Source organism: Zootoca vivipara, chromosome 14 (genome assembly GCF_965207765.1).
Source record: "Zootoca vivipara chromosome 14, rZooViv2.hap1.1, whole genome shotgun sequence".
In the NCBI taxonomy this organism is placed as follows: Eukaryota; Metazoa; Chordata; class Lepidosauria; order Squamata; family Lacertidae; genus Zootoca; species Zootoca vivipara.
The window spans coordinates 34,679,325-34,705,548 of record NC_142597.1 but is presented as its reverse complement, the minus strand read 5'-3'; the positions used below and the strand labels follow the sequence as shown (position 1 = coordinate 34,705,548).

Here is a 26,224-nt window from a genome sequence, read left to right as displayed (position 1 = left end):
CCATGTAGGACGTTTGCTCAGTTAACCTTCTACACCAGGGTTTCCCAAACTTGGGTCTCCAGCTGTTTTCGGACTGCAATTCCCATCATCCCTGACCACTGGTCCTTCTAGCTAGGGATGGTGGGAGTTGTACTCCAAAAACAGCCGGACCCAAGTTTGGGAAACACTGTACATAATGCCCTTTTTAAAAGCATCTGTTGATCTTTGGTAGTTGGAGGAATATCTTAACATTGCTTCTGGGAACAGATGTAGACCTGGTGACAGAATCCTTTCTTTCCTTGTTTTAAACACCCCAAGCAATTTGATATTGTCAGCAAACTTGACTGCTGCCTCGCTGGTCACATCAGGATCATGGAGAACAGGATACAGCTAGCTGTTAATCAGGTGATGCCGCAGTGTAATCAGATGCCCCAAAGGAACATTTCTCCTTTGTTGGAACTGTTTGACCCATGCCTGCAGGGGGAAGATCCTTTGCATTGAATACAAGCCAGTGGTTCAATGGGGAAAAGTTGCATGGCAGTTAAGCTCATTGACTTAAGGTCCCCCATCTTAGTCTGCTCTGGACCATTCATGGACAAGTTAAAAAACACAGGTCCCAATTGCACTCCTCAAGTGACTCCACTTCCTACATCCCTCCATTGGGAGAACAGCTTCTATCTTCATTTTGTTCCTTAACTACCTTACTGAGCCGTAAGAGGACCTGTTCTCTTACCCTATAACGTGCACTTGGTTAGACCACAGGGGCCTCGGAAAAGATATAGACCACACTAAGCTGAAGTCTCTATTTCTTTCACAAGAGATCCACCCACTCGTTCTTCTGCTAAGCGATAAATGTTGAACTTGCCTTGCAAAAGCTAAAACAAACACAGCTCACCGGAGGAAAGTGAAGGTGTTGTCACGGGACAAACTACAGAACTGTGCTACCAGTCTGTGCAGATACAACACTCAGAAGAATTACTTTCTAGCCTCACTTGAAGAACTAGGGCCCGAAACTATTTTCACCAATCAGAAGCTAATGGTTGTCCATGCCTTGTATTGGCCGAGGGAATAAAGATGTATCGGGATCTGTTGCTAGGTGTTTGATGGCAGAAGGGCAATAATTTTGCTCCCAGTTATTCAACCATTGCAGCGCCCACATAAGGCTCCCCCACTCTGGGGCTTTCAAAATTGTACTGCTCTGGAGTAACCTCAACTTCCCAGATTATGTTGGGACACATTCCCCCCCCCCCACCAGCAGAACTGTTAAATCTCTTGTGAATGATACACGGGGGTCGATTGCTTCTTTTATTTTCTAAACTGCTTAGAATACAATAGACTTCGCTCTGGCTAACAGACAGAACCAATAAAGCAAGAAAATGAAATGTAGATTGCCATTTGCTCGTACTTCATTTATGAACAATCTCTCTCCCTCTCTCTCTCTCAACACACACAAACACTTTCCAGTTGACTCTTTTTGGAGAGTGGCCCGCCCTGGTGAGGCGCACATCACTGCATTTGCTTGAAGTTGAACTGCAAGGTAGGAACTAGCTGCAAGGTTCCCTGGACTGTAGAATGAACAACTGCGGAAGCTCTTTTCGCCAGCTCTTAGGCAGGAAACCTAAAGGGAAGAGGGGGGTTAGATAAGGTCTCTTTATAACCTCAGTGAGTTGTAGGGGATCTTTAAATCGAATCCCCCATTTGATGCATCCCGATAGATGGCCATCCAGCATGTGCTTCAAGACATCATCCCTTCTGGGTCATTTTATTCCATTGTTGAACTTTCCTTGCAGTCAAGATGCTGCTTCTGTTGCAAGAGACCCACCCCACTCATTCTCCCTGTGGGCAACTTAAGCAAATTTGATCTAGTCCTGCCCTCTGGGGCAGCAGCAGAGACCAAGCTTCACCGATACGGAAACCATTCAGATATTGCAACTTGGCAATCATCCTCGCTCAACATTCTTCAGGCAATTCCTCCGACCTTTCCTGATCAGACTTCCCCCCTCCCCGTTGCCCTGTCCTGAACCTGTTGTAATTTATCTGTACTCTCAAAAGTAAAGGTAAAGGGGCCCCTGACCATCAGGTCCAGTCGTGTCCGCCTCTGGGGTTGCAGTGCTCATCTCGCTCTATAGGCCGAGGGAGCTGGCGTTTGTCTGCAGACAGCTTCCGGGTCATGTGGCCAGCATGACAAAGCTGCTGGTGGTGAACCAGAGCAGTGCACGGAAACACCGTTTACCTTCCCGCCGGAGCGGTCCCTATTTATCTACTTGCACTTTGATGTGCTTTCGAACTGCTAGGTGGGCAGGAGCTGGGACCGAGCAACGGGAGCTCACCCCATTGCAGGGATTCGAACTGCCGACCTTCTGATCAGCAAGCCCTAGGCTCTGTGGTTTAACCCACAGTGCCACCTGGGTCCCTGTACTCTCAAACGTGTGGGGCCCCAAACAGGACACTGCTCCAGAAGAGGTCTTCCTAGTGCAGAACGAAGTAAGATTATTACCTATTCTGACTTGGAAACCATGGCTGTAGGAACTCAAAAACGGCACTAGCTTTCCTCACCGCCACATGGTTCTGCTTGCAGACAACTGCAATCCTGAGATCTTGCTCGACATGTTATCGTCTCCATCCCTTCCAAGTTCTATGCATCTGGATTTGACCGGTTGTATGGGGCCCAATCAACAGTGTATGACCACCCCCCAGGTTTTCCTAGGTTTGAGGCTTTTCCCATTGCATTTCTCCCTTTTGGGTCTCCCCACCCCAAAACGTGGCAGGCTGTGAAAGAACTGGACTAAAGGATTGGCTCAGAGCTCTAAAAAAAAGTTTGAGAAGAAGAGGGTGAGAAACTCAGTTGCTCCAGCCTAGTCTTGTCTACTCAGGGTTGGGCAACCTTTTCAGAGCTGAAGGCCTCATTCACTTGGAGGAAAGTGATATGGGGCCACCAACCTATGGCGGTGAGTCAAAGCAGAAAAGTGGGCGGGATGCTCCTTTCCGCTCTCTCCCTTATTCGACCATCACTGTAAGGGGGAGGGATTATAGAGAACCCTCCCCCCTCATCAGAAGCAGCCCGTCTCGAAGCAGTCATGAGAGTGAGGGGTCTGAAGGGTTGAGTCAGGAGACGGAGAGGGAGTGCCAGGGCTCTGGCAACACCAAAGAGCCCCTGCTCCAAGGCAGGAAGAGAGGGAGGTGGAAAGAGTGGACAGGAATAGGTCGGACAGAAGACCCGTCCCTCTGACACCGGAATTGAGAAGGAGGAGGAAAGGGAGGCGCTTCTCAGTTCCGAGGCTTTTATGCTGGTCCCGAACGCGGAAAGAATTAGTGCAGGAATCTGACTCGAGAGGGTAGACATGAAATGAGCAATCCGTTACACTGTAAATAATGTGCACCAATAAAAACGTCTGAAAGACAAGCATGTGGAAGGTTGTTACTCAAGAGTAGTCGCATCAAACCCTGACAATCACCCATTCATTGTTTTCCATTTTCTTTTGTGGAACATGGGGGGGGGGGGTTATCAAAGGAGATGGAGGGTCACTAGTAGCTGCAGATTGCCAACCTGTGGTCTACTCTGACAGCAGAACAGAAAGGGGAAGAGCCGTGGCTCAGTGGTAAAGCAGCTGCTTTTGATGCTAAAGGTCACAGGTTCACTTCCCAGTGGCATCTCCAGGTGGGAGAAACCCTGAACCACTGCTAGCTGGGGTAGTTTATGGAGCTAGTCAGCCCACTTGGTATATATGGCAGCTCTCCCGACATCTGAGCTGAAGGTCTTTCCTCGGTCCTGTATACCTGAAGGAGCGTCTCCACCCCCATCATTCAGCCCGGACAATGAGATCCAGCGCCAAGGGTCTTCTGGCGGTTCCCTCACTGCGAGAAGTGAGGTTACAGAGAGCCAGGCAGAGGGCCATCTTGGTAGTGGCACCCGCTCTGTGGAACGCCCTCCCATCAGATATCAAGGAAATAAACTACTACCTGACTTTTAGAAGACATCTGAAGGTTTAGGGAAGTTTTAATTTTAATGCTGTGTTGTGTTTTTAATATTTGACTGGGAGCCGCCCAGAGTAGCTGGGGTATAAATAATAATAATAATAATAATAATCCTAATCTTGCTGTCAGCAGTCCAGTTCACTCATGAAAGAGATATGAGGTGACAGAAAGAACTGGACCACTTCAGACTGTAGGGCATGGATAGCATTTTTTTAATGCTCACACTAACAAAAAAGAACCCCACCCCACCCCGCAACTAAAAAGTCAGCACAGCAGGCAAAGGACAGGGCTTGAAGCTTTGTCCTTGGTGTGCTGGATTTCTAACTGCAAGGAGTGCCCTTGCCACTCTCTATATTAGGCAGGTTTTGCATCGGGGACCTTAGGGGTATAACCACATGCTCTTAACACTGAACCATGGAACAAATTGAGCTGAGGGAGAAGCCACAGAAAGTTCTCAAGCAGACAATGACTGCGTGCAAACTTCCTCTCCATATGTTTTGGACTGCAGCTCCCACTAGCCTGAGGCCACATGTGCTGGTTGGGGCTGATGAAAGCCATAGTTTAAAACATCTGGAGAGAGCAGCTCGTGGAAGCTTGCTTTACACTCATCTGCCAGAGGCAGGGAGAAAAAGGCAGACACACACACACACACACACACACAAATTACCTGCAGTTTGGATTTGAATTGATGTAATCTGGTTCATCGTCGTCAGAGTCTTCTGGTTTGAGAAAAACATTCCAGGTTGGTCCAAGACATTTTTGATGTAAAAATTTCTGCATGTCTCCCTCCCAATCATGCACTAATTAGCTTGGGGCATGATCTACCACTTCATTCTGCTAAAGTAAAAGGGTCTTAGGCAGTTCGTCGTGCTCATCCTAGGAGAACTTCCCAGACATTTGAGTCCTATAGATCAGTGTTTCCCAACCAGTGTGCCTCCAGATGTTTTGGGACTACAACTCCCATCATCCCTAGCTAGCAAGACCAGTGGTCAGGAATGATGGGAGTTGTAGTCCCAAAACATCTGGAGGCACACTGGTTGGGAAACACTGCTATAGATGCAATAGCTGACTTCAACCATCAAGCTAAGCCATAGTGCAGTACAATGCAAAGAAGCCACAGTGAGCTTCCTCCTAAAGGTAAAGGGACCCTGGACAGTTAAGTTCAGTCGCGAACAACTCCGGGGTTGTGGCGCTCATCTCGCTTTACAGGCTGAGGGAGCCCGCGTTTGTTCGCTCCGCAGACAGTTTTTCTGGGCCATGTGGCCAGCATGACTAAGCCGCTTCTGGCGCAACAGAACACTGACACCAGAGCAGCGCACAGAAACGCCGTTTACCTTCCTGCCAGAGTGGTATCTATTTATCTACTTGCACTTTGACATGCTTTTGAACTGCTAGGTTGGCTAGGATCAAGCAACGGGAGCTCACCCCGTCGCGGGGATTTGAACCGCCGACCTTTTGATCGGCAAGCCCTAGGCTCTGTGGTTTAGACCACAGCGCCACCTGCATCCTTTAGCTTCCTCTTACAACACAGCAATGAGAAGGAATTCAGAAACTTTTAGTCAACCCCAACTTGCCATGTTGGCCAGATCCGAAATGAGGGCTAACTACACTAACAAAAGTGGCTTAGATGAGCCAGCTTTGGCTTGTTTGAAACAAACAATAAATGCTAACCATGGTTGGGTCTAGACGACATAAAACCATGGTTAACCCAAAGTGGAAGCTTCTGAACTCCTTGCAGTTGTGTGGAAGGAAGAGAGAAGGGGCATCGCCAAGGACTCAGGGCACAGACACACGTTTGCCTAAAATTTGCATGTGCTAATTTATATGCACAGATGCAAATTTAGTTCATCTTTCGGAAGGGAAAAAACAAAACTCTGGCTTTTGCTATCAGGGCTTACTTTTACGGGCTGGTACATCAATACAATCCATTCCACAGGAAATGCTTTATGCGCAGAGCAGATAGCTCAAGAAAGTTAGCCAAGTCACACATGACATGCATCATATACTCAAATAATTAAGATTGTAGATGATTTCTAAGATTTCTCAGAGAATTTGCAGCCCATAGGTCACCTGCGATCTGCGAGCGCTTCCATATCTGTATCGTCGTACTGTTTTCATAGACATCCACATCTGCCAAGACTACAGAAAGGAAAGAGAATCCAGTCAGGGGAGGGAGCTAACATTATTTGATTATTATTACTACATAAAATGTCTCGAAGCAACTTACAGTTGTAAAAAGAAACAAGCAAAGAAACAAGCAAACAACTGCAAGGACTTAAAATCACAGGGATGACCTGGGGGGTGGAGGGAAGAGGGGACGGGATAACTAATAGATCGGAACAGGGTGGGGCGATTCACAGGGATACCCCTGTTTAAACATAACACCTGTAAAACAGGGGGACTCTGAGGCTCAGGGGGATCTGGAGGGGGGCTATTACCCTCCATTTCACAGACTAAGGCACAGCAATGCATGCAGGGCCAGCTAGTGTCAAATAATATGAAGATTGCTGGCTGAGCAAATCTCATCCAGGTCCTATGGGTAACCGGTTAGGCACCTAGGATTCTGGGGGAAAGAAGCAACGGCTGCTCTGAAACAATTCCATGGTTTGTTACTTCCAAACTCCTTTTCTCTCTACCCCATCATAGTCTCCCCTGTATTCAGTGGCTCTGAGTGCCATTCCTTACGTAGCCAAAATGGAACCACCCACATTCTGGAGGGAAGCCTCAGCAGGCTTGGCCCCATGGAAACCCAAAGAGCAGCCCATTGAGGGCGGAGCATGCTCAGTGGCCCGCATCCCCCACCCTATCCAGCGCTAGCTGATTGTTGAAGGGGTGTGTGTGTAAAACTGGGAGAGGAAGGAGAATGGAGTGTGTGCCAGTGGGCATGGCCATGTGGCTGGCTCGCAACACTCGACAGGAGCACTCTGCGCACCCTCGTTTTGTGCAGGTCCCAAAATATTGATGACAAACTATAATCATTATTAACAATAGATAGATGATAGATAGATAGATAGATAGATAGATAGATAGATAGATAGATAGATAGAGATAGATACTTTATTGTCATTGTACATAGTACAACGAAATTGAATGTCATACCATAAAAAAATCACAGCCACACACACATGCATACACACTAGGGTGATTACTTTTTCATTATTTTTTTCTCAAAAATTATTTCCTGTAGCACAAATGGATGGACTTTTGCCTATTAATGACTAAAATGAGGTATATTCCATTGAAATATTTAAAAAGGTCACGCACAAACCGTTTTTAGTTTTTTTTGTATGCTGTTTTACCATTTCATAAAATTGTATTAACAATTCTATATATATTTCGTATCAAATTTGGACACAACGCCACATTCCACAATGGGGAGTGTTCTTAGCAACATAGGGTATACAAATGTCACACCTGCGCAAGGTAAAAGCCCCTTTTCGGGACCTCAAAACTCAGCCAGCAGACCCTGCCGGACATGCTGGGAAAAGAACCTACAGGAGAGGTAGCAAAACATCGTCCTCTAGAGGCGTCTATACTCTTACTGCAGCTAAAAAAAGTTTCCTTGTGTGTTTGAGGACCCTATATAATGTTGTATATATGTGACTCTAAAGCTTGGGTTCAATTTTATATCTGCTTACAGTGACTTCAAAAATGGTCAAAAAACTGATAAATAAAATTTTTTAAATCATTTTGTGTGTGAGGTTTTTTTTTATCAAATCTCTTTGAAAGTAATACTATAAGACGTGTCTTATAATATGAGAAACACGGTATTTTATCTAATCTTTAATGAAAGCTCATCAAATTATGATACAGGGATATGAGGTTGTAAAAAAGTCATCACCCTAATACACACCCACCACAACTCCCCAATATCATATTATTTAGTTACAACATTTAAGATGGTTACAGCTCTTGGAGAGAAACTGTTTTTTAATCTATTTGTTCTTGATTTAATTGTTCTGTATCTCTTGCCCGAAGGCAATGGTGCAAAAAGACTAGATCCAGGATGAGATGAATCTTGTAAAATATTATTTGCTTTTTTAAGGCAACAGGAATTGTATAGTTCTTCCAGAGATGGGAGAGGATGACCGATAATCTTTCGGGCTGTGGTTATGACCTTCTGGAGCACTTTCCTATCCAGGACTGTGCAGCTGGAAAACCAAGCACAGATACAGTATGCAAGAAGGACGCCAGGAGTCTCTCACTCAGCTTGTTCTTTTGTAAAAGTCTGAGGAAATATTTTCTCCGCTGGGTCTTCTTTGCCAGAGCAGTGGTACCGGTATTTGCGCTCCGGGTCATACTCTGCTCGATGGTAACACCCAAGAATGTAAATACGGCCACCCTCTCCACCCGGTCCCCGCCAATATACAGGGGCTGAACGTCCGCCTTTTTCTACCTGTAGTCCACCAGGCCCGTCCTAGCCATAGAGGCTAGTGGCGCAGAGAACCACGGCGCCAGGTGCTGGCGGGCGTTGGAAGGGCGCCAAGTGAGCGCAGGGTTCCGGCGATCTGGCCAGGACTGCGCTCCTTCTCCGAGGACTCTGCGCTGGGCCTCCTTCTCATTTCTCCAGCGCTGGGTTCCGCTCAGTCGAGCTTCGCCACCAGCGCGTGCACAGCGCCCAAGCAGCTCTTGCTGGTCCCGCGGTGTGCGCGCTGGTGGCGAAGCTTGACTGAGTGGAACCCAGCGCTGGGAAAACGAGAAGGAGGCGCAGCGCGGAGTCCTCAGAGGTGGCCTCCCGCTGCTGCCGCGGTCTGCTTTGCACTCCCGGGCCCTTGGAGAGGCTCTGGAGGGGGGCGCTGGAGGGACCTTAGCGCCAGGGCGCTGGATGGGCTTAAAACGGCCCTGTAGTCCACCACCAGTTCCTTGGTCTTGGCACTATAAAGGACCAGATTATTATCTCCACACCAAACATAGACCCGCTCCACTTCGTCCCGATTTACACCCTAGTAAACAGAATTTACCAAGCCCGCTGCTTCTTGATGGGCCAGCCACGTTGTGATAAGAGTGGATATCGTCATCTGAAAGAGGAAATATTTGAGAATCAACATGACATAATAAAGAAGCTCAGCATCAATTAGGTGCTTGGCTGAATGCATATAGGAGGAGGAGGAATGTGATTGTCTTGTCATATTATTATTACGGTATTATTATTATTATTATTATTATTATTATTATTTAGATGAATGTAACTTTATTATAATATTTCTTGTACAATCCTATGAACACACACATGATTACTCCTACATCATTAAACATTTGTTGCATTTTCAGCATATTTTATTTCTTCTTTCCTTCTTTCATTATTGATGGTATTAAATCAAATATACATAAATCAAAATTACTCAAATATCGTTAATCATAAATCAGACCTAGCAAATTAAATTAAAAATATAGACTTCCCGTCACCTCCCAGAGTGCACCTCATCTATATTGATAATGTACATACTTTCCTCTTCGTCTTCTTGCTATCTCTTTTGTACGTCACGTATCCAATCATACCAACATGTCTTATTAGTTATGAGTTTACGTTATAAGCCAGTCATTGCAAGGCTACCATGGAAATTACATGGTTGTTATTATTTTCTTGCATATATCTTTTAAACATATCCCACTTTTTCACAAACGCCTGCTTAGTATTTCCCCTTAGATTATCTGTTAATTGAGCCAATTCCACAAAATCTAACCATTTGTTTGGTCACTCTTTTACTGTTGGGGTTTTATCCCCTTTCCAGTTTGCAGCCGGAGGAGGAATGTGATCGTGTCCCCCTGCCCCAACCCCCTGGGTGCACTGAGCATGTTATCTCAAGGACCCTCCACACATCCAAACTGCACATCTTTCATCTGTGTATTCTTGTCTTGTCCACTTACCACTAGATTGCCTTAAGAAACTCCCACAGTTGTAATAAATATCTGCCGCAATTGGTTTGCTAGAAGAGGGAAGACGAGGGAGGGGGGCAGGAAATCATTAAGGAGCCAGAGAGAATAATTTCCACCCAGAGCTCAATATTTTGGCTACCGGAAAGGCACTGTGACTTGCCAGGGAGCATTTGCTACACTGCTTCGACATTTATTTATCAATGACACGTCCTCCATATGAAATACCACAAACAGACTAAAAACAACACAGTATTACAATAGATACCCTGTTTCTCATATTTTAAGACATACCCATAAAATAAGCCATAGCAGGATTTTTAAGCATTCAAGGAATATAAGCCATACCCCGAAAATAAGACATAGTGATAGGCGCAGCAGCAATGCCGGCCGCAGCAGCAGGAGGAGGAAAAAAATAAGACATCCCTTGAAAATAAGCCATAGTGTGTTTTTTTGAGGAAAAAATAAATATAAGATGTGTCTTATAATATGAGAAACACGGTAACAGTTTGCTAAATATTCATGTAGGCAGCTTAGGGGCTAGTTTTGGGTATGAAGCTACTGGATATTTTTACCAGAGCTTTATTCTCCCTTCAATATGGATGTACATTAAAGGAACTGCTAATTTGGGTCGATTTGTGTGTGTTTTTTTTAACGTTACGTTGTTGTGACATTATACTTTTCATTGTGTACCCTTACGGTACTACTGAATTTAGACTGTGAGCCATAGAATCATCAACGTGGAAGCGTTAGAAGGGATCTCTGAGGATCAACTAGTCCATACGTAGGCAAACTAAGGCCCAGGGGCAGGATCCGACCCAATCGCCTGCTAAATCCGGCCCGCAGACGGTCCGGGAATTAGCATGTTTTTACATGAGTAGAATGTGTCCTTTTATTTAAAATGCATCTCTGGGTTATTTGTGGGGCATAGGAATGAATTCATTCCCCCTCTCCCACAAAATATAGTCCGGCCTCCCCACATGGTCTGAGGGACAGTGGACCAGCCCCCTGCTGAAAAAGTTTGCTGAACCCTGATCTAGTCCAACCCCCTGCAATGCAGGAATATGCATTTGTCCCATATGGGGATCGAACCTGCAACCTTGGCATTATCAGCACCACACTCTAACCAACTGAGCTACATCGAGCGCAGAGGCATTTGTGGAATTTATTATGAGAAGGTATTGGTCATGTCCAAGATTTCACGTAGCCCATGTAGGGAAAAAAACGGAGATCAGGAGAGTTTCAAAATAAGCAAAACACCCTCCCCTCCTGCCCCCAAAGCCTACTGCAATCCCGGACTTACACATATGCAGGATCTTGCTCCATTTGCAGCACTGAAAGTACAATTGAGTGGCCGTTAGTTCGAAGGTCATGCACATCATCGGGATAAAATTCAGAAGACTGTGCTGAGTTTTCCTCTCCAAAGCCCAGTAGTGCTGGGACCAAAGCATATGGCAGAGAATGGAGAGACGAGTTAATCAAACAAGCCCTCGCACACAGGGTGAGGGAACAAGATGGGTTTGCTCTTGGCAAGGGAGAGGGGACAGGACAGGGCGGTGAGGGAGCTGGGGAAATGCTTCTATTGCGCACATGGATTCTGCTTCCGGAGGATCCTGGCTCATTCTCCCATGTTCAGTGGCGGCGGCACTGGAGGGGGGGGGGGAACGGGACACTCGGATGAAATCAGAAGCTGGGATGGCTTCTGTAATTCTATGCATGTTCAGGGAAAATAGGGACACTTGACGGGTATGGTGTTGTTGACTCATGAAACAGCAGGGCTCAATTTTTGGGGAAAGAGATGCCCTTCATGGATATTCCACACCCCAGTTTTGGAGAAATCCTGGCCTCTTGTAGTCTCTTGGAAACAGTGGCCAAAGGGAGCTGGATCCCCTCTAGCCCTCTGAAATTCTCCCAGCACCAGTCAGTGCTCAAATCACAGCATCTGTTTCCTTTACCTGTGATACACTGAAGTAGCACACTTACCTTTTTCAATATTTTGATACCTGGGCTCAGGGCAGGCTTCTGAAAAGAAAAAACCATGACTGGGTATGATGAAGTTCTGCCTGTTTCAGCCTGTGTTTGGAATGTGTTCATTCATAATTCCATCTCGCCCCATTTCAACATTTATTTTTAAATCTACGTGATATGAATACTGTTTAAACACATTTTTCTGGCACAACATATTGACAAATGTATTTTATGCGAATGCATGTATTTGTCAACATTTTGCTTATCCTAAAATACGCCTTTGAGATCCACTTGGGTACTAAAAAAGTACTAAAAAAGAAAAAAGAAGGCAAAATATGGGAAGTGCAAAGTCTGAAGAATGGTTCCATTCAATTCTGAATATTAATCCCCAAAGTCAGTGAGATTTTTAATATTCTGTTGGGAGTCACCTAGAGTGGCTGGGGAAACCCAGCCAGATGGGTGGGGTATAAATAATATATTGTTGTTACTAATTCTTATTATTAATTCTTATTATTATTTGGAGAGCCACAAGCTCACTGCCCCTGCAGCTTTGCTTCAGGCAACATTCAAGGTCTATGATGAATATTCCTGAACATAATCCTCAATTTTGATGTATATTCTGTACTGCTTTGCAATGCAAACCACTGCTTGCTTCCAGAGGTAAAGGTAAAGGTAAAGGGACCCCTGACCATTAGGTCCAGTCGTGACCGACTCTGGGGTTGCGCGCTCATCTCGCATTATTGGCCAAGGGAGCTGGCGTACAGCTTCCAGGTCATGTGGTCAGCATGACTAAGCCGCAAGCGGAAACGCCGTTTACCTTCCCGCTGGAGCGGTCCCTATTTATCTACTTGCACTTTGATGTGCTGTCGAACTGCTAGGTTGGCAGGAGCTGGGACCGAGCAACGGGAGCTCACCCCGTCGCAGGGATTCGAACCACCGACCTTCTGATCAGCAAGCCCTAGGCTCTGTGGTTTAACCCACAGCGCCACCTGCGTCCCTGCTTCCAGAGGTAGTATTCCCCAATACTACTACCCTCAGTATCTTAGCTGAGTTGCGTCCATGCTTGTTTTCAAGTGATGTGGATGCTGGTTTCAGCCACTCCCGTGACTTCTCTATACCGTTTAACCAGTTTCTCCTCCTCACGCTTTGTGAACCACAGTTCCCAGGATCCTTTGGGGGAAGCCATGCCTGTTTAAAGTGGCACAATGCTGCTTTAAATGTGTGGTGCAGAGGTTGCCAAAATGGGCTTTTCATGTGGCCTGTTTCACAGAAATACACCAGCATCATGGAGATGACGCTATCGGATTTACACGCTTTAAAATCCCATCAACTCCAGCCAGAGAATATTGAAGCCTATGCTTGAGTTTAGTCTGGCTCATAGGGCTTATTCCGGTCATGTTAAATGATTAAAAAATACTTACGAAGGGGACTTGCAAGGGCGGGATGTTTGCTTCTTTTGCTAAAATATAGAGGGACATATTTAGAAACAGCAAGACTACGAGAAAGCAAGGAAGGCTTGGATTGTGGCGTGCCCAAGCCTTCCTAATGGCTTAGACTGGGTTTTTGGCCAGGGAGATGGTAAGTGGCCACGGGAACTATTCAGCAGTGGTACCTGGTTTCCAAATGGGGAGGGAGGGGAGAGAGAGAACCATACAGTCATAACTCGGTTTAAGTACGCCTCGGTTTGAGTACTTTCAGTTTAAGTACTCCGTGGACCCATCTGGGACGGATTAATCCACTTTCCATTACTTTCAATGGGAAAGTTCGCTTCAGGTTAAGTATGCTTCAGGTTAAGTACGGACCTCCGGAACCAATTGTGTTTGTAAACCGAGGTACCACTGTATTCAAAACCCTAAGCGCCCACTCAGGTAAAAATGAAATAAATGCAACAGGCTGATGGAGAACCATCTCTTTCAGAGGCTGCCCAAGCAGCCCGACCTACCTTTGTCCTGGCAAGTCACACGGGATTTTTGGACAGTCATGTCTCGACACTGAAAACAGACAGGAGAGACAGAGACAGCAAGTAGTTAGTCACGCCTTTGGAGGGGAAAGGTTCAAAGGCTACTAACCCCATCGATGCAGAAATGCCGTTTCTGCTACCGCCAAAAAGGTGATGTCTGGGATTGGTTGGGTGCAGAGGGATGGTGAAAGGTACCAGCTGGGGAATCCCCAGGGGAAGAAGGCTCAGAGCCCGGGGAGTGGTGGGGGGGGCAGGGGAGAAGAGGGAGAAGACTGGGAAGAGGAGGTGTCAGAAGCTGAAGAGGTAACAGGGCTTTGTGAGCGGGGAGAGGCTGTGGCAGAGAGAAGTCCAGAATCAGAGGCAGAATCAGAGATGGGGCAGAGATGAGTCAGGTTGGTGGAGAATCACAGGTGTCTCCCCCTCCTGCTGTGACCAGCTCCCTTCCCCCCTTGTATCCCAGAACCAGAAGAGGCATGAAAAGGGCGGAGGAGAGGTTGGCTGCACGCAGGCACAGTCTCCAAATGCTTGGAACAAATCCTGGAGAGTTGAGGAGCTTGTTGCAGCAGGAGATAGAGAAACTCATGACTCTTCACCAGCTCGACTCATCACCGCTTCTCGGCCTCTCTCCTTCCACTCTCCTGCTTCAGCTTCTGATTCTGATTTTCCACCACAGACAGAGAAGTGTAGACAACCACCCAATGGTAAACTCTGTAATCCCGGGCTAAGATGGCTAACTGCATCATCCTTCAAAACAGAACATGGTTTCCAAAGACCACATGTAAGGTGCAATGCACAATCACCTATATCGGGCATAGGCAACCTTGGCTCTCCAGATGTTTTGGAACTACAACTCCCACGATCCCTGACCACTGGCCCTGTTAGCTAGGGATCATGGGAGTTGTCGTTCCAAAACATCTGGAGAGCCAAAGTTGCCTATGCCTGACCTATATGGGCCCACTTTGACCACAGCAAACAGCGGGAGTTAACTCAAAAGAACACACTTACTTGAACAGGAGCGGACCGCCTCAAACCTCTGCTGCTCTGCATAACTGAAAAGATATGGGGAGAATCTTTGGTGTTTAGTTTTCAACAATTTGCTGCCGAGAACCGCATCCCCTACATTATGTGCAAAGATGTGGGAGAAATTCAACTTAAAGTTGACAGAATATGCACAACTTGCAGACTTAACATGTAGAATAAGAGAACAAGAATAACGTTTAAAGAAGATTGGAAAACGTTGATTGACTATATGGAAAATAAATGAGTACAGCTGAAAACGCTGGCAGCATCAAGATAAATTCAACAGCGTAAATGATTTTTGATGGACGCAATAATGGAAAACCAATTTGTATAGTTTTTGTAAAATATGCAGGGATATAAGATATGCAAAATGAACCATGGAAAGAGAAGAAGGGAAGTCATTGATATCTTAAGTATGTAAAATGTTTATCTGAAATTGTAAAACAGAAAATTTAATAAAAATCGTATTTTCAAAAAAAGATGCGGGAGAAATTCAGTTCAGTTCATGTTTAAAGGCAAATCTATCAAATTCACACTTTCAGAAAAAATATGATTATTCCTGCATTGCAATTGACCCTTGGGATGCCTTCTCACTCAACAATTTGATGCTTCTATGAGAATTGAAACATAGCCATCCTTTGAAATTCCTACTTATCCAAATTTTGCAAACGCAGTTCTCCCACGAATGTCTACACATGATATTAGAGGAAAATGTGCTTAGCAATTAGTATATTATTTGAAATAACATAAAAATGTGCCACGTTAGGAGAAACTGCTTGCAAAGGCGTATTCGTTAAGAAAAATTCACAAACAAAATGCTGAAGAATTTTCATGAAGGTGTTTTAAAGAAAAGAACGCAAATTGCTGCAGAAATCTGGAGAACTGGTTAAGGTTGGAAAAAGGAGAAACCGACAGAACCAGCAGTGGCCAGGGACAAGCCAAAAGTGGGCAGGTCACCCCTTCTCTTTCTGCCACCCCACTCCCCCCCCCCCATCAATATGAAATTAGGCAGCATGCCACCTATGGCTTTTAAGACACCAGTTTGCCCACCCCAGATCATGCCTGGCCACAGGCTTCCCCATCCCTGAACAAGGGAAAGCAGAGCCGACCCCAGTTATGGAGTAGACTGCTGCAATGCGTCCTCTGTGGGGCTGCCCCTGGAGACTGTTTGAAAACGCCAACTAACGCAGACGTAGAACACTAATGTTGGAACTCAAAGCACATATTGCACCAATTCTGTGCTGTTTACACTGCCTACTGATTCGCTTCCCGGCAGCATTTAAGGCAGTGGTTTGGGGCCCCTCCAAATTGGTGTTTTGCTGCAACATGTCCTTGATGCAATAACAGCACATTAGTTGTGCATTGATATTGGAACTTCCATCATCATCATCATCATCATTTAATATTTATACCCCGCCACTTTGGGCGGCTTCCAACACACATCAAAATACATTAAAATATCACAGACTAAAAATGCCCCAAACAGGGCTGCCTTTAGGTATTTTATAAATGTCAGGTAGTTGTTTATCTCTCTGGCCTCTGATGGGAGGGCGTTCCACAGGGCGGGTGCCACTACCGAGAAGGCCCTCTGCCTGGTTCCCTGCAGCTTTGCTTCTCGCAATGAGGGAACCGCCAGAAGGCCCTCGGTCCTGGATCTCAGTGTCTGGGCAGAATGATGGGGGTGGAGACGCTCCTTCAGGTATACAGGACCGAGGCTGTTTAGGGCTTTAAAGGTCAGCACCAACACTTTGAATTGTGCTCGAAAACGTACTGGGAGCCAACGTAGGTCTTTCAGGACCGGCGTTATATGGTCTCAGCGGCCGCCCCCAGTCACCAGTCTAGCTGCCGTATTCTGGATTAATTGCAGTTTCCAGGTCACCTTCAAAGGTAGCCCCACGTAGAGCGCATTGCAGTAGTCCAAGCGGGAGATAAGCAGAACATGCGCTACTCTGGTGAGACAGTCCGCGCATGTTGGAGGGGGGGGGGAACCCTACACAAATTCGGAATGGATGGCACCTTGTATGCCTCCTTCTGGCAACTCCTGCAGGCAAGCTGGTGCCGAACGTATTGCTCTGCTTTCCTTTGGACCACATCAGCGAGTCCGGGGGGTGGGGGTGGGTCTTGGCATTTGGGCAGCCCACGACCCCCATACACACTGCCCAGGCTTATGCCCCAGAGAGAAATAAGAGAATCAAGACATGCAATGGTGACCAGCTACTTACTGATTCCTCTGACTGTCCAGGCCTGTCTGCTCCTGTCTCCCTCCTACGAGGAGGAGAGAGAGAAAAACACAAACATTTGCGAGCTAAAATTATACAAAAGATGGGAGTGGGGGAAACTAACATAGCATAATCGAGAACAAAAAGAGAAGTTGAAAAGGGGGAAATCAGGGTCATTCTAAGGTTGTGTGTGGTAGGTGCATTTGCAGAGTGTGGTTGGCGGGGCGGTATCATCGCGCCCATTTTACAGATAGGCAAAACTGAGGTTGAGCAAAAGTGTGTGCTGTTGCTCAAAACGTTTTGACTTCTGCACCTACCACCAGCTGCCAAAATAAAGGAGCAGCTGAACAGGGTAGTTGACTCAAAATTCCCATAATGGAAGCCAGGTTTCTAGTGCACTCTACGACTAGAACGCTCTCCTTCCTTCCCTGCTGTCCATCTTGATCTCTGCAGCGATTTTCCAGGAATTCATATACAAAACACATCTTGGAACACTTTGCCAGTTTAAATGCAAAAGGAAATTAATCGGGCTTGTAAAGCTAGCATCATTTAGTGATTTTGTGTCAGTGATGATGACGATTATTTTTTGCAGAGTATGTTAGTAATTTCAAGCTAAAAGGCCGTGTTCAACTGCGGTTTGCATAGACCAGGCCCATTGAAATTAAACCTCCTGAGTTCTACTCTGTGTAAAACTTATTTTAGTATATCTGAAAGAGCGTTTCCACCCCCATTGTTCTGCCCGGACACTGAGGTCCAGCACTGAGGGCCTTCTGGCTGTTCCCTCACTGCAAGAAGCCAAGTTACAGGGAACCAGGCAGAAGGCCTTCTCGGTAGTGGCACCCGCCCTGTGGAATGCCCTCCCACCAGATGTCAAAGAGAAAAACAACTACGAGACTTTTAGAAGACATCTGAAGGCAGCCCTGTTTAGGGAAGCTTTTAATGTTGGATGTATTTTAATATTTTGTTGGAAGCCGCCCAGAGTGACTGGGGAAGCCCAGCCAGAAGGGCGGGTATAAATAATAAATTATTATTACAGTGGTACCTCGGTTTAAGTACACAATTGGTTCCGGGAGTCTGTACTTAACCTGAAGCCTACTTAACCTGAAGCGAATTTGCGCATTGAAGTAATGGAAGGTGGATTAATCCATTCCAGACAGGTCCGCAGAGTACTCAACCTGAAGCGTACTTAACCCGAAGTATGAGTGTAATTGGTTCTGGAAGTCCGTACTTAACCTGAAGCGTAATTAACCTGAAGCGAACTTTCCCATTGAAAGTAATGGAAAATGGATTGATCTGTTCCAGATGGGTCCGCGGAGTACTTAAACTGAAATTACTCGAGCCGAAGTGTACTTAAACCAAGGTATGACCGTATTATAAATTTATTATTTTGTCAACACATATGCTTAAGGGGTCTAATCCTGCACACTATCAGCTTTCCAACTGCACCATTTCCCAGCAATTGTGTCCAACTACTCTCACAGGTGGCGCTGTGGGTTAAACCACAGAGTCTAGGGCTTGCTGATCAGAAGGTTGGCGGTTTGAATACCTGCAATGGGGTGAGCTCCCATTGCTCGGTCCCAGCTCCTGCCCACCTAGCAGTTCGAAAGCACATCAAAGTGCAAGTAGATAAATAGGGACCGCTCCGGCGGGAAGGTAAACAGCGTTTCCGTGCGCTGCTCTGGTTCGCCAGAAGCAGCTTTGTCATGCTGGCCACATGACCCGGAAGCTGTCTGCGGACAAATGCCGGCTCCCTCGGCCTATAGAGCGAGACGAGCGCCGCAACCCCAGAGTCGGACACGACTGGACCTGATGGTCAGGGGCCCCTTTACCTTTACTCTCACACACAAAAACTTTAACCTTCTCTTTGTGGCCATAGATGAGGCCCGTTTTTCACAATGTGTTGGGGACTTATATGAAGTGGGGGAACCTCCATACACAGATCCAGATCCATGTTTCAAAGCAAAGCAAAGCCTTACCTGTCCGTTGGCATTTCATGCACATGCTGACCAAGGCTCCTAAGAACATCAAGGAGAAGGCGCCCCAGATCAGCTCCACTTGGCTCATCGCTCGATCTTGCCACAACAACCTTAAAATTGCAAGAGCAAGGTGGGTGGGAAACTCAAAGCACAACACATGTATCTCCACCCCCCCCCCCACTCCAGCTGCACGGAAACAGGCACAGAAAGACTACCATACCCTCCAACGTTTCTCCGATGAAAATAGGGATGTCCCATGCCATAATTATGGTTTTGTTTTTCTATTTATACCCCACATATATTACTGGTTTGCCCAGCCACTCTGGGAGGCTTCCAACATATATAAAAACGTAATAAAACATTAAACTTCTTTTAAAAAAAACCCATCTCTATTCAGGATTGCCTTCAGACGAATCGGGGGTCGGATAACTCCAAACCCTCCAACATTTCTCCTATGAAAATAGGGACATTCTAAGGAAAAGTGGGACGTTCTGGGACCAAATCAGAACCCGGGGCAGCTTCTCTAAATCAGGGATGTCCCAGGAAAGTAGGGACACTTGGAGGGTCTGGACTATGCCTGTGTGTAACCCTCTGCTCCTCCCACTTCAATCCTCTGCTGGTCCTGGGAGACAGTGCAGGAGGAGGAGGAGGTATAAAAGCCCTTAACTCTCCTCCAGCCTGAGCTCTCCCTCCCTTCTCCTGTCTCTGATGCTTGGGTTCCCCCAAGGAATCCTGGGAGCTGTAGTTTGTTAAAGACACTGGGAATTTTAACACCGTGAAGGGGTAAACGACAGTTCCCAGGATTCTCTGGGGGAAGTCATAAGCTATAAATGTGCATTAAATTATGCTTTCCGTGTAGGGTGTGAATCCACCCTTTGCAATACACATTACTACCTAAAGAGGGAGGTCTTTTACAAAACTTTACACCCCGGAGTCGAACGCTACCCAAATGCATCACATTGCCACCCAGTTTGAACGCCTGTCTGGTGACCTTTGAGTGCTCGGCTTGGATATTTGAAGGGAACAAAGCAACTCACGAGGCCTTGGCTCACCAAGCAAGGAGGAAAAGCTGGGGACTGTTGCTCAAACAACTTCTCCTGCTGCCGTTGGAAAGTCTAGAATCATAGGCCTGGGGTGACCGGAAACATCGAGAGCCAGCCCTCATGGGACGCTGATCCCTGGATCCCTCTAGCTCATAGAATCATGGAGTTGCAAGAGATCTGGGTCATCTAGTCCAACCCCCTGCCATCTCAACATGCGGTCCCCCATCCAATTCGAAACCATACCGGACCCTGCTTCGCTTTGCAAGTGTGCTAGCCGTTTTATGGCTGCATCACTAGGCACTAGTGTCATCTGACTGGCAGCAGCTCTCCGGGATTTCAGGTGGCGGATATTCTCAGGCCTGCCTGGAGATGCCGGGGTCTGCTCTGTCGCTGAGTCCACAGCCAGACAGTCCTTCGCTCACCCCCAATCCTTCATAACTCCACCAGTACAAGAAAAAGCTAAAAGGTTTCAACATGTGAATAAAAAAAAAAGGGGAGAGGCAGTTGCTTTCTCCTGGGGATGTAACCAGTGGCGTGGTTTGCAGACTAAATCAAACATCTCTTCCTCTCTCTCTCCCCTGCTGCTCACCTGGGATTGTTTCCCAATTTACCTGAGCAACGCTACAGTCCTGACATCCACCCACCCCCTTCTTCAGAACCCACCTTTCCAGAGTGACTTTTGCTACAGCTCCTTCACGCCTAAATCAAGCCAGAGTACATGCACCTTAAATAAACCCAGAAGCTGGTGGGAATTGTAGTGCAAAAACGTCCAAGGGTGCCAGGTTGGTGAAGGTCAGCCAATAGTGTCCCAGGAGAGGGAATGGCCTGGTTATTTGACACAAGCCTGAAGAGGAGCCCCCCTGCTAGGGGGGAAGGGTGTGCGCCGTTATGCCGCATCTTTTTGCTGCAATTCCCACCTTGTAACGAATACTCAGCTCGGTGGCGCATTTTTCGATTTTACCCGCCTGTCGCCCTAACGGATAGCCTCACATCTAAGTTCAATTTTCACAGGGAAAGAAGGAGAGAGATTCAAGGATATCGTAGGCTGGCGGTAGAGAGAGAGAGAGACATTCTTGGGATAGTTACAGGTAGGTAGCCATTTTGGTCTGCCCTAGTCGAAACAAAATTTTAAAGAATTCCTTCCAGTAGTATCTGAAGAAGTGTGCGTGCACGCGAAAGCTCACACCCATGACCAACTTAGTTGGTCTCTAGGTGCTACCGGAAGTATTTTTTAAATTCTTCTTCTTCTTGGGATAGAAGGAGAGAGCAAGGGTGAGAAGACAGAAGTGAAATGTATGGAATTGAAGGAGGTGAAAAGGTGAGAAGGCACCTGAAGGCAGCCCTACCTTCAGGCTCCAAGCTGTTCTCAGGAGCTGCAACTGATCCTTTCCCCTCCGGCCATCTCCCCTCGCTCGCTCATCTCTGCAGAAAGAGGAGACCTCAATGTGGTCACTCGCTCACAGAGACGGTGAGCAGACCTCTCGCTTCCTGTTCCCCTACGTGAGTCACTAAACCCGGCATCCGGCAGCCAGGCTCGGACGCGGCCCTCTCATCAAACCACAAGACCAAAAACAGAGTCGCGGGCTGGGACGCCTGCGCATCGCATCCAGGTCAACCGCTCAGCCAAACCTGGGAAAAGGCTGACTTAGAATCATAGAATCATAGAGTTGGAAGAGACCACAAGGGTCATCCAGTCCAACCCCCTGCCAAGCAGGAAACACCATCAAAGCATTCTTGACAGATGGCTGTCAAGCCTCTGCTTAAAGACCTCCAAAGAAGGAGACTCCACCACACTCCTTGGTAGCGAATTCCACTGCCGAACAGCTCTTACTGTCAGGAAGTTCTTCCTAATGTTTAGGTGGAATCTTCTTTATTGAAGTTTGAATCCATTGCTCCGTGTCTGCTTCTCTGGAGCAGCAGAAAACAATCTTTCTCCCTCCTCCATATGACATCCTTTCATATATTTGAACATGGCTATCATATCACCCCTTAACCTTCTCTTCTCCAGGCTAAACATACCCAGCTCCCTAAGCCGTTCCTCATAAGGCATCGTTTCCAGGCCTTTGGCCGTTTTGGTTGCCCTCTTCTGGACACGTTCCAGCTTGTCAGTATCCTTCGTGAACTGTGGTGCCCAGAACTGGACACAGTACTCCAGGTGAGGTCTGACCAGAGCAGAATACAGTGGTACTATTACTTCCCTTGATCTAGATGCTATACTCCTATTAAATCCTACAGGTTGACTTCGAGGGCTATCAGAAGCTGCCCTCACAAGAGAGGCAGACTGCCGGGTTCAGCTAGTTCAGTGCTGCCCACAATCATTGGCAGTGGCTCTACAGCAGGCACCCCCAAACTTCGGCCCTCCAGATGTTTTGGACTACAATTCCCATCATCCCTGACCACTGGTCCTGTTAGCTAGGGATCATGGGAGTTGTAGGCCAAAACATCTGGAGGGCCGCAGTTTGGGGATGCCTGGTCTACAGGGTTTCAGGCATGTCAGCCTGGATAGCTCAGTTCATTAGAGCATGGTGCTGACAATGCCAAGGTTGCAGGTTCAATCCCTGTATGGGACAGCTGCATAATTCCTGCATCGCAGGGGGATGAGCTGATCCTCAAGGTCCCTTCCAACTCTACAATTCTATGATCTTCCGTAGCCTTTTCTGGAAATTGGAACCTGGGACCTTTCCATGCAGTGTGCACTGAGCTACAAGCCCCTCCTCTAAAAATAAAGAGACTTTCCACTCCTCGTGGTTTTGAATGACTGAGAATCATAGAATTGCAGTTGAGAGGGAACCTGAGGGTCATCTAGTTCAACCTCCTGCAGTGCAGAAACCACTGCTAAAAAACTCCCTGACAGATGGCCATCCAACCTCTGCTTAAAAACCTCCAAGGAAGGAGAGCCCATCACCTCCTGAGGCAGTTCATTCCACTGCTGAACAGCTCTTACCATCAGAATCTTCCTGGTGCTCAGTCGGAATCCCCTTTCTTGTCGTTTGAGTTCGTTGGTTCAGGTCCTCCCCTCCAGAGCAGGAGAAAAACAAGCTTGCTCCATCTTCCACGGAAAAGAAACTTGAAGATGGTGACTGTATCTCCTCTTTCCCAGGCTAAACAAACATACCCAACACTCTGCAACTAGGCTTGGTTTCCAGACCCTTGATCAATCCATTAAAAAAAAAAAATTACAGTGGTACCTTGGTTTATGAACTTAATCTGCTCCGGAAGTCCGTTCTTATACCAAAGCGTTCTTAAACCAAGGCGTGCTTTCCCATAGCAGCGGGGGACTCAATTTACAAATGGAACACACTCAACAGGAAGCAAAACATGTTCTTATTCCAAGGCAAAGTTCACAAACCAAAACACCTGCTTCCGGGTTTGCAGCGTTCTTAATCCAAGTTGTTCATAAACTAAGTTGTTCTTAAACCAAGGTACCACTGTATTTCATTTCACCAACAAATCTCTTTCCAAGAAACATCGCGAGCTGATTTGACAATAAAAATGTCCAAAAATGAAAACGTACACAAAAACTAATTTCAAATGCAAGACAGGTAACAGACTGGGATAAAGATCTCCACCGAAAAGGCAATTGATAGGCACCAAAAAAGGCAACAGAGAAGATAGCCATCTGATATGTAAGGGGAAGAAGTTTCAAAAGGGGGGGGGGTGCCGCCACAGTAGAGGCCCAGCAGTTCGCAATGTGCCACTTTTGCTATACAATAGCTGTAACTCAGCGGTCGAGGGAGCACATGACTTTGCATGCCGAAAATTCCAGGTTTGATCCTCAGCCTCTCTAGCTAAGGCTGATCAGAGAACCAGGAGAGCTGCTGCCAGTCAGAGCAGACAATATGGAGGTGGATCTGATAATTCCAGGGAGAAAGTCTCTGATGTTCCCCGAGAGTGCGTTTTTCAAACAGATCTTACCGTCGTCCCCTACAACTTTTTTTACATTGCACGCTGCTAGGCCCACCTTGAAACAGGAAGCTGCTGTGCGATGGTGCCAAACCACGACACCCCTTTGAACAGAAGGAAACATTTAATGTGAAACCAAGGTGTCCCCCCCCCCCCAGCTGATACAGACCCTAAAAGATCACCCCACTCAGCTAATTGCACTTGGCAAAAGTTGGCTTCAGGGCCATTTGTGATAAAAGCCATGCAATAACAGGTGGTTGTATGTTTTTTATAAATGGAGTAAGCACTAAGGGTGGAACACCTAATAAGAACGTCCTGTGGTTAAATTCTGGGGTCCAGGAACCAGAGTGTTCCAGGGAGGCAGTGGGTTTTTATTATTTTGGTTTTTATTATGTATTTTGTGTTGGTTTTTTAAACATCTTTATTTAAAGTTCAAAAAGTACATAATTACTGGTATATGTGCACTAAACATGGTGAGAAAAAGAAAAGGGGGAGGGGGGACCCCAAAACTGTATATTTTACAAGGTTGTTATTGTACTTCACCAGATCTTAACCTATTACAGTATTTGTAATGGATTCCAAATATCATTGAATTTGTCCATGGCAAGTCTGCGTTTACGTGCAAGTTGTTTATATGTTGCGAGTTTGCACAAGTCTTCAATCCAAACGTAGAAGGGAGCATTATTTCCCCCCCAATTCATCAGTATCAGTCTTTTTGCTGTGGTAAGGGCACAGAAAGTCTACTCGTATTGTCCTTTTGTAAGGTTCCATGTGCTGGGTATACAATTCAAGAGGATATTTTGCTTTGTAACTGTTATGGTTGTTCTGTACAGTTCTGTCAATAGTCTCAGTTACCTTCTGCAAAAAACCTTTCAATACAGGACAACGAAAAAAACATGTTTTAGAGAAGCATTATCCCGATTGCATCTCCAACGGTTAGATACCTTAGATAGCACTTTTTAAAACAAATGCAATGCTTTTATCTTGTTTTTAAGCTGTGATCCAGCCTGAGATTTAATAAATTTAATAAATAATAACAATAGCCTCAATCCCAACAGCATGAACAGCACTCCAAGCAAAATTCTCAGTTCCTATTGATTTTGGTGGTGGAGGCAAAAAAAAACCCCCAAAATGAATGGTGGGGTGGATAGTTTAAACCTCTCCACCCAGCCCAGCGCACCGATGGGGATTCAAATTTTACCCTCCCCAGATCTGAGCAATTATTTGATGAGTGGGCTCAGCAGATCTGCACAGGACATCCGTTGCAAAAGCTAAGCCGAGTTTTGAGTGAACATCTTTGTCCAGGCCAAAATCCAGACCCATCTAGAGGGCGTGCAGCTTATGCCACCTAAGGGCCAAATCAGAGATGACATCCAATGCGTTTTGAAAAGGAACGTGTTGGAATGCTAATAGCATCCCGTTTGGGGGGGAGTGCTGGGAAGAGAGGCAAAGAGAAGAGCTGGGTTCTGAATGGACACACGGAAGGGAACAGCTACTCTTTCCTCCTCTTGTGATCTGGAGGGGAAACCCTCCTTTGAAGCTGGTATTTGAAATGGGAGGAAACCCCTCAGAGGTACCAACACATTCTGAAAAATGTGCATATGTCCATACAGAAAACAACATTGGCTTGTGGCTCCTCTGTATGGACAGGAGTAAAGCAGCCAACCCTCCTCGCTCTTTCAGCAGAAGGGACAGAGCCCCGGGATGCGGCTGGCAATCTTTTGGCAAAGAATTCAGCACCCACAAATAATTAGGAACTTTCCCTTCCTGCCTTCTCCGGGCTGCAAATAGCAGCAACAGACTGGTGTTGCAGCAGAATCCCAAGAATTTTACTTCTGAACAGGCTTCACTATTGAAATCAATAAACACTTTTCCGCTTAAGCGGCAAAGCTTTTGTAGCCAAAACTGCACCATCCATGCAACAGTAGGCCTAGGGGAGCCCCATTGTTTTGTAGAATTTATTTTATTTTTTTAGATAGAACCTGTACCCAGTGAAGGCTGAGCATGCTCAGTGACCATGGAATGCTGATCAACTCTTTGCTGGCAGCGAGGAGGGAAGGGGGATGAGGGAAGGGAATGGAGCATCCCAGAAAGAGGAGAGCTAGCACACAGGCACTCAACTCCACATTGCTAACATTTCATTTTAGGTCCCCATTTGTCAATTTTCCAAGCTCTGTATCATTGGTTCCTTCTACAATGCCTTATTCAACACCTCTTAAGCAGGATTGTTTTTTGGGGGGGAATGTAATTAGGATAGACATTTTTATTTTTGCAAGAAAATCTACCAAAACATGTCTGCAGAACTTC

The 26,224-nt window shown here is 46.4% G+C and overlaps 1 protein-coding gene across 2 annotated transcripts; it reads right to left on the bottom strand.

Moving 5' to 3' along the window:
- Positions 1-1,271: 1,271 nt before the first annotated feature.
- LAT2 (linker for activation of T cells family member 2) lies at positions 1,272-21,521 on the bottom strand. 2 transcript variants are annotated; one of them, XM_035139437.3, is made up of 13 exons: positions 21,361-21,521; positions 18,972-19,081; positions 16,999-17,041; positions 14,762-14,805; positions 13,739-13,787; positions 13,218-13,255; positions 11,812-11,850; positions 11,132-11,162; positions 9,823-9,881; positions 8,916-8,972; positions 6,025-6,093; positions 4,622-4,673; positions 1,272-1,597 (listed from the first exon to the last, which is right to left on the bottom strand). In XM_035139437.3, the coding sequence occupies exons 2-13, from the start codon at positions 19,057-19,059 to the stop codon at positions 1,585-1,587; spliced, it is 582 nt and encodes a 193-aa protein (XP_034995328.3). In that variant the 5' UTR covers positions 19,060-19,081; positions 21,361-21,521; the 3' UTR covers positions 1,272-1,584. The 2 variants fall into 2 exon arrangements, with proteins under 2 accessions (XP_034995328.3, XP_034995330.3); XM_035139439.3 differs by having other exon boundaries at positions 4,622-4,670.
- Between the last annotated feature and the right edge of the window lie 4,703 nt (positions 21,522-26,224).

Excerpts from the sequence above, each read along its gene's own strand:
- LAT2 (XM_035139437.3), bottom strand. The coding sequence starts at position 19,059 with ATGAGCCAAGTGGAGCTGATCTGGGGCGCCTTCTCCTTGATGTTCTTA. Across the intron at positions 13,788-14,761 it reads GGCGGTCCGCTCCTGTTCAA|TGTCGAGACATGACTGTCCA; the intron begins GTAAGTGTGTTC and ends GTCTGTTTTCAG. Across the intron at positions 11,163-11,811 it reads GTATCAAAATATTGAAAAAG|TGCTGCAAATGGAGCAAGAT; the intron begins GTAAGTGTGCTA and ends TTGTACTTTCAG.